Source organism: Salvelinus fontinalis, unplaced genomic scaffold, assembly GCF_029448725.1.
Source record: "Salvelinus fontinalis isolate EN_2023a unplaced genomic scaffold, ASM2944872v1 scaffold_0140, whole genome shotgun sequence".
In the NCBI taxonomy this organism is placed as follows: Eukaryota; Metazoa; Chordata; class Actinopteri; order Salmoniformes; family Salmonidae; genus Salvelinus; species Salvelinus fontinalis.
In genome coordinates this window covers 18,851-27,344 of record NW_026600349.1, presented here as the reverse complement: position 1 = coordinate 27,344, position 8,494 = coordinate 18,851, and the positions used below count along the sequence as shown (strand labels likewise).

Sequence of the window (8,494 nt, the reverse complement as noted above, 5' to 3'; positions counted from 1 at the left end):
CCTTAATATGGTTCTCAATCAGAGGAAACGTCAAACACCTGCCTCTAATTGAGAAACATATCAGGCAACACATTAAACCCAACATAGAAACACAATACATAGAATGCTCACGCCCTGACCAACTAAACACATACAAAAACAAGGAAAACAGGTCAGGAACGTGACACAAATACAATTTGGTCAACTACTTAGTTTTTACAAATAAACGTTCAAATAAAAGTATTTGTTTTAGGTTGTGTATTTGGAAATACCAAAATACACAGAAAAAAAATATTTAAATAACATACTCAAATTCACATTTGAAATGAGGTCTGAGTCATATGCCTAAAACCCATTACTTTGTCCTCAACAGTCTTTAGGATGTTCAGTATGTTCACATGGTCTCCACCTACATAAGAGAGGAACAGAGATATAGTCCATAAATCCTTTCATCCTTTGTCCATCTATAGAAACACAGATGGTTTCACTACGTAAGAGAGGAACAGAGACAGTGTACCGGCAGTCTAGCTCGTCCTCCTCATCGGACGAGGAGAGGCGAGAAGGATCGGAGGACCAATGTGCAGCGTGGTAAGTTTCCATGATTTAATATACACGAAAACTAGACACGATACAAAACAACAAACGAACTAACCGTCACAGTCCCGTGTGGCACAAACACTGACACAGAAAACAACCACCCACAAATCCCCAACACAAAACAAGCCACCTATATATGATTCTCAATCAGGGACAACGATTGACAGCTGCCTCTGATTGAGAACCATATTAGGCTGAACACAGAAACAGACTAACTAGACACACAACATAGAATGCCCACCCAGCTCACGTCCTGACCAACACTAAAACAAGCACAACACATAAGAACTCTGGTCAGGACGTTACAGTACCCCCCTCCTGAGGTGCGGACTCCGAACGCACCCCTAAAACTCAAGAGGAGGGTCTGGGTGGGCATCTGTCCGCGGTGGCGGCGCAGGACGAGGACACCACTCCACCATTGTCTTTGTCCCCCTCCTTAGCGTCCTTTGAGTGGCGACCCTCGCCCCCGACCCTGGTCTAGGAACCTTCACAAAGGTCCCCCCTAGATAGAGGAGACAGCTCAGGACAGAGAGGTAGCTCAGGACAGAGAGGTAGCTCAGGACAGAGAGGTAGCTCAGGACAGAGAGGCAGCTCCGGACAGAGAGGCAGCTCCGGACAGAGAGGCAGCTCCGGACTGAGTGGCAGCTCCGGACTGAGTGGCAGCTCCGGACTGAGTGGCAGCTCCGGACTGAGTGGCAGCTCATGACTGAAGGGCAGCTCATGACTGGAAGGCAGCTCATGACTGGAGGGCAGCTCATGACTGGAGGGCAGCTCATGACTGGAGGTCAGCTCATGACTGGAGGTCAGCTCATGACTGGCTGGCAGCTCATGACTGGAGGGCAGCTCCTGACTGGAAGGCAGCTCATGACTGGAAGGCGGCTCATGACTGGAAGGCGGCTCCTGACTGGAATGCGGCTCTGGCAGCTCCTGACTGGCTGGCGGCTCTGGCAGCTCCTGACTGGCTGGCGGCTCTGGCAGCTCCTGACTGGCTGGCGGCTCTGGCAGCTCCTGACTGGCTGGCGGCTCTGGCAGCTCCTGACTGGCTGGCGGCTCTGGCAGCTCCTGACTGGCTGGCGGCTCTGGCAGCTCCTGACTGGCTGGCGGCTCTGGCAGCTCCTGACTGGCTGGCGGCTCTGGCAGCTCCTGACTGGCTGGCGGCTCTGGCGGCTCCTGACTGGCTGGCGGCTCTGGCGGCTCCTGACTGACGGACGGCTCCGGCGGCTCCTGACTGACAGACGGTTCTAATGGCTCGGGACAGACGGGCGGCTCTGACGGCTTGGGACAGACGGATGGCTCAGATGGCGCTGGGCAGACGGATGGCTCAGATGGCGCTGGGCAGGCAGGCAGTGCAGACAGCGCTGGGCAGGCAGGCAGTGCAGACGGCGCTGGGCAGACGAGCAGTGCAGGCGACGTTGGGCAGACGGCCGACTCTGACCTGCTGAGGCGCACAGTAGGCCTGGTGCGTGGTGCCGGAACTGGTGGTACCGGACTGGAGACACGCACCTCAAGGCTAGTGCGGGGAGCAGGAACAGGGCACACTGGACTCTCAAAGCGCACTATAGGCCTGGTGCGTGGTACCGGAACTGGTGGTGCCGGGCTGAGGGCACGCACCTCAGGGCGAGTGCGGGGAGAAAGAACAGTGCGTACAGGGCTCCGGAGACGCACAGGAGGCTTGGTGCGTGGTGCCGGAACTGGAGGTACTGGGCTGGAGACACGCACCACAGGAAGAGTGCGTGGAGGAGGAACAGGGCTCTGAAAACGCACTGGAAGCCTGGTGCGTGGTGTCGGCACTGGTGGTACTGCTCTGGGGCGGAAAAGTGGCGCCGCATATACCGGACCGTGCAGGCGTACTGGCTCCCTTGAGCACCGAGCCTGCCCAACCTTACCTGGTTGAATGCTCCCCGTAGCCCGACCAGTGCGGGGAGGTGGAATAACCCGCACTGGGCTGTGTTGGCGAACCGGGGACACCATGCGTAAGGCTGGTGCCATGTACACCGGCCCGAGGAGACGTACTGGAGGCCAGATATGTTGAGCCGGCTTCATGGCACTTGGCTCAATGCTCAATCTAGCCCGGCCAGTGCGGAGAGGTGGAATAACCCGCACCGGGCTATGCACACGTACAGGAGACACCGTGTGCTCTTCCGCATAACACGGTGTCTGCCCGTACTCCCGCTCTCCACGGTAAGCATGGGAAGTGGGCGCAGGTTTCCTACCTGTCTTCGCCACACTACCCTTTAGCCCCCCCCCCCAAGAAATTTTTGGGGTTTCTTCACGGGCTTCCAGCCACGCTTCCGTGCTGCCTCCTCATACCACCGCTCCTGGACTTTAGCTGCCTCCATCTCTTCCCGAGAGCGGCAATATTCTCCAATGTGAGCCCAGTGTCCTTTTTTTTTTCCTCCAAAATTTCCTCCCATGTCCAGGAGTCCTGTGTAGTTGGCCGCTGCTGTTGTTGTCGCTGCCCGTAGCTACGCTGCTTGGTCCGAGTTTGGTGGGTGGTTCTGTAACGGCAGTCTAGCTCGTCCTCCTCATCGGACGAGGAGAAGCGAGAAGGATCGGAGGACCAATGTGCAGCGTGGTAAGTTTCCATGATTTAATATACACGAAAACTAGACAAGATACAAAATGTCACGCCCTGGCCTTAGTATTCTTTGTTTTCTTTATTATTTTAGTTATGTCAGGGTGTGACATGGGGAATGTTTGTGTTTTGTCGGTTTTGGGTGGTTATATGGTAAAGGGGGTGTTGGGTGTAGTGTATGGGTTTGTGTTGAGTGAATGTGTCTAGCTGTGTCTATGGTTGAGTGTAGGTTCTAGGGAAGTCTATGGTTGCCTGAATTGGGTCTCAATTAGAGACAGCTGGTTATTGTTGTCTCTGATTGGGAGCCATATTTAAGGCAACCATAGGCTTTAGCTGTTTGTGGGGAATTGTCTATGTCAGAGTGTTTAGTGTCAGCACTTCTGTTTGTATAGCTTCACGGTCGTCTGTTTTGTTGTTTTTGTAGTTTGTATAGTGTTTGTTTCATTTTCGTCTTCTTTCGTTAATAAAGAAGATGTACTTTCCACGCGCTGCATGTTGGTCCTCACTCAGTCCCTTTGACGATCGTGACACAAAACAACAAAAGAACTAACCGTCACAGTCCCGTGTGGCACAAACACTGACACAGAAAACAACCACCCACAAATCCCCAACACAAAACAAGCCACCTATATATGATTCTCAATCAGGGACAACGATTGACAGCTGCCTTTGATTGAGAACCATATTAGGCTGAACACAGAAACAGACAAACTAGACACACAACATAGGATGCCCACCCAGCTCACGTCCTGACCAACACTAAAACAAGCACAACACATAAGAACTCTGGTCAGGATGTTACAGACAGTCCATAAATCCATCCATCCTGTGTCCATCTATAGAAACACAGATAGTTTCACTACGTAAGAGAGGAACAGAGAAATAGTCCATAAATCCATCCATCCTGTGTCCATCTATAGAAACACAGATGGTTTCACTACGTAAGAGAGGAACAAAGACAGAGAAGGATAGGAAGCTTACGTAGTGAAAGGTTGCTCTTTTTAGAATAAGCTCCTCTCTCATTCTCCCTCATCGTTTGGGTCATCATAGGCTAGTTGTTCCACAGACTCTGTCGTTAGATGTGTTTAGTACCAATGGACGAACACTAGATGGCTAAAAAACACCATCAGCATCACCAACCATGGAGAGATACAGGGTGAACAGGCTTTTGTTCTAGCCCAGCACTAACAAACACTAATTTAACTCATTCAGGTCTTGAAGAGCATGCATTGACAAATCTTAGTCGCACACATGCATACTACATACGCTAGCCCCACCCATCCTCCCCACTTGACAGTATTTTTAGCTGAAACCTGATCCCTTCAGCAACAGAGAATAAAGGCAACACTGCAAAACCCCTGCCTTTAACTAGCTCCGTGGACACACACACTAACCCGTTCTGACATGCAGACATGCACACTGTGACGCAGACACGCAGCAGGACGTTACGTACACATGGGGACACACCCGTCTACAGTCCAGTAAGGAAAATAAAAGAATGAGACGTGTGAGCTGAGGGCTGAAGTTATTCTCCACCAATCTGGAACAGAGTTCCATTACAGAGACACACTGCAGCAGACATTACGGATCCATATTCAGGTAATGTACTTAATGTGTACCCATATCTCTGTGTGTTTTAGAGGGATATGTGTGTAAATAGTAGTATGATTCTGAATGTAGAATGATTCTGGATGAACTTTTACCAGCAGGCCTAAGGCACAGAGAGCTGTGTGTGAGTCAGACTCAAGCCCTTCCTGTGTGTGAATACTTTCCTCCGTGCAGACAGCCTGCCTGACTAATATGGCCAGATTAAATGTGCACGTGTAAACAATGGCCTGTTTTGGAACCCTGTTTGATTGTAGATGGGAGGAAGAGAGATCCTGTTCACATTATATATTTCATTTTGATTGAATAACCAATGGGTTGTAGAACAGTTGTAGAAGCTCTGAGTGTTAACGGGGTCAGAGAGTGACAGGGAGCCAGGGATCAGATAGGAACGGCCCCATTCAGTTCCAGTGCATATTTAAATCCAGAGGGGCATCTGTAATAGATTTTAAAAAATAAAGGGGGGGGCCTACAAGCAACTTCACTCACTGAGCTATTTGTTTCTCTGCAGCTTCAAGACTTCTAAAGGATGAAGAACCTTAAACTTCTCATCCTCTCTCTCTCCATCTGCCTGTTGCTGGGCAACCTGGGGGTGAGTGGCTTCAGTAATGTCGAACCCTGCCAACGGTCCCGATGCAATAACTGCCATGAAAAGTTCCTATACCGACATGTGCGTCCAAATACCCCGTTAACGACGGACCGAAACGCGTGGGAGAAGTATCTACGTGAAGAAAATGACTGCTCAAGACCCACGCAGTCCTTCCTCCATCCCAAAGACCGGGAGAGGGTGGACGCGGTCTGCTCCAGCTCTGGGGGAAAGACGTACCAGGGGAACCTGTGCATCAGCCAAAGCCCGTTCACATTTCTAACAGTGAGGAGTGAGACTGGGACCTGCGGCGTGTCCAGCGTGCGAGAAGAGACCAAGCATTTGATCCTGGCATGTGAGGTGCTGGAGAACAGGTGTGTGCCGGTCCACTTCGAGGGGAACCGCGAGGGGAGCAAGCCCGACAATAACGCTGCAGGATGTGGCAGCACGGAGAAAGGGAAGGGCTCAAGCTTCAAAGTATCAGGAATGTGGCTGGCATCTTTATTGATACTCATGTTTCTCTCACAACTCCTTTTCTGAACAGTTAATGTGGGGGGGGGGGGGGGGGCAGATAGTCAAAGAATACATCAAAAGGAAGTTTGTTTTAAAGTGTTTGTCCTACACTCTAAAAATAAAATGTTCCTGGAGTATCCTTTAGGGGTTCTTCAAATTTAAAGTGTGGGTGAACCGCTATGAGTTCTTTAATGAACCCCTTTTAATGGATCCTCAGAGAACATTTTGGGGTTCATTTTTTAACTACCCCTCTCCCCTATTATTAATAATAGTATTGCGCATAACAAAAACAACAATAAAACAACATTTAGTTCTCAGTGTTTATTATGATTTTAGTGGCAAAGCAGAATAAAAAAATCTAAATATGAGGTAAACTCCCAGCAGAGCCCCAAGTCCAGTGGAAGTATATCCTCTGGTGTGTTGATGTTATTGTGTTGATGTTCTCCGTATCCATAGCCAGAATGAGGCGTATTTCTGTCTGTAATAATGCCCTTTTGTGGGGAAAAACTCATTCTGATTGGCTGGGCCTGGCTCCCTAGTAGGTGGGCACATGCTCACCCATGGCTGTGCCCCTGCCCAGTCATGTGAAATCCATAGATTAGGGCCTAAGTTATTTATTTCAATTGACTGATTTCCTTATTTAACTGTAACTCAGAAAAATCTTTGAAATCATTGCATGTTGCATTTATATTTTTGTTCAGTATACTTCCATATATACACTGCTCAAAAAAATAAAGGGAACACTTAAACAACACAATGTAACTCCAAGTCAATCACACTTCTGTGAAATCAAACTGTCCACTTAGGAAGCAACACTGATTGACAATAAATTTCACATGCTGTTGTGCAAATGGAATAGACAAAAGGTGGAAATTATAGGCAATTAGCAAGACACCTCCCAAAACAGGAGTGATTCTGCAGGTGGTGACCACAGACCACTTCTCAGTTCCTATGCTTCCTGACTGATGTTTTGGTCACTTTTGAATGCTGGCGGTGTTCTCACTCTAGTGGTAGCATGAGACGGAGTCTACAACCCACACAAGTGGCTCAGGTAGTGCAGTTCATCCAGGATGGCACATCAATGCGAACTGTGGCAAAAAGGTTTGCTGTGTCTGTCAGCGTAGTGTCCAGAGCATGCAGGCGCTACCAGGAGACAGGCCAGTACATCAGGAGACGTGGAGGAGGCCGTAGGAGGGCAACAACCCAGCAGCAGGACCGCTACCTCCGCCTTTGTGCAAGGAGGTGCACTGCCAGAGCCCTGCAAAATGACCTCCAGCAGGCCACAAATGTGCATGTGTCAGCATATGGTCTCACAAGGGGTCTGAGGATCTCATCTCGGTACCTAATGGCAGTCAGGCTACCTCTGGCGAGCACATGGAGGGCTGTGCGGCCCCACAAAGAAATGCCACCCCACACCATGACGGACCCATCGCCAAACCGGTCATGCTGGAGGATGTTGCAGGCAGCAGAACGTTCTCCACGGCGTCTCCAGACTCTGTCACGTCTGTCACGTGCTCATGTGCTCAGTGTGAACCTGCTTTCATCTGTGAAGAGCACAGGGCGCCAGTGGCGAATTTGCTAATCTTGGTGTTCTCTTGCAAATGCCAAACGTCCTGCACGGTGTTGGGCTGTAAGCACAACCCCCACCTGTGGACGTCGGGCCCTCATACCACCCTCATGGAGTCTGTTTCTGACCGTTTGAGCAGACACATGCACATTTGTGGCCTGCTGGAGGTCATTTTGCAGGGCTCTGGCAGTGCACCTCCTTGCACAAAGGCGGAGGTAGCGGTCCTGCTGCTGGGTTGTTGCCCTCCTACGGCCTCCTCCACGTCTCCCGATGTACTGGCCTGTCTCCTGGTGGCGCCTGCATGCTCTGGACACTACGCTGACAGACACAGCAAACCTTTTTGCCACAGTTCGCATTGATGTGCCATCCTGGATGAACTGCACTACCTGAGCCACTTGTGTGGGTTGTAGACTCCGTCTCATGCTACCACTAGAGTGAGAGCACCGCCAGCATTCAAAAGTGACCAAAACATCAGCCAGGAAGCATAGGAACTGAGAAGTGGTCTGTGGTCACCACCTGCAGAATCACTCCTGTTTTGGGGGGTGTCTTGCTAATTGCCTATAATTTCCACCTTTTGTCTATTCCATTTGCACAACAGCATGTGAAATTTATTGTCAATCAGTGTTGCTTCCTAAGTGGACACTTTGATTTCACAGAAGTGTGATTGACTTGGAGTTACATTGTGTTGTTTAAGTGTTCCCTTTATTTTTTTGAGCAGTGTACTTCCATTCATTGGTGTGTAGCCCAAACTGTTCCGGAGCTACAGACAGAAGTTGGCAGATCGGTGGTACCGACTTGTGGGGGTCGTAAAAATCTGAGAACACCATCATGTTGGTGAGAGTCTCATCTTTCCATAGAGGGGTCATATTAGTTTGTTGGCCAAACCGTTCGTACGTTAAGGACGTTTTTGTGAGAAGAACGATTTTCGCCATGTCTCATGGTCTGACAAACAGTAGCTTGGTCACCTTCCACCGCAGATGCGGAAGGACGCCATTGGCGGATGTGGTGAATTGAGATGCAGCCCATCCAAAAAGCTACATATCTCTAGCTTAAAGCTACAATATGTAACTTT

The 8,494-nt window shown here is 49.9% G+C and overlaps 1 protein-coding gene across 1 annotated transcript; it reads left to right on the top strand.

Moving 5' to 3' along the window:
• The first annotated feature begins 1,892 nt into the window (after window positions 1-1,892).
• LOC129843458 (angiogenin) lies at window positions 1,893-5,902 on the top strand. Its single transcript, XM_055912175.1, has 2 exons — window positions 1,893-4,750; window positions 5,268-5,902. Exon 2 carries the CDS (start codon window positions 5,286-5,288, stop codon window positions 5,880-5,882), a length of 597 nt encoding a protein of 198 aa, XP_055768150.1. The 5' UTR covers window positions 1,893-4,750; window positions 5,268-5,285; the 3' UTR covers window positions 5,883-5,902.
• The last annotated feature ends 2,592 nt before the right edge of the window (window positions 5,903-8,494 follow it).

Bases quoted from the DNA above. Each gene is read 5' to 3' on its own strand.
- LOC129843458 (XM_055912175.1), top strand. From the start codon at position 5,286: ATGAAGAACCTTAAACTTCTCATCCTCTCTCTCTCCATCTGCCTGTTG.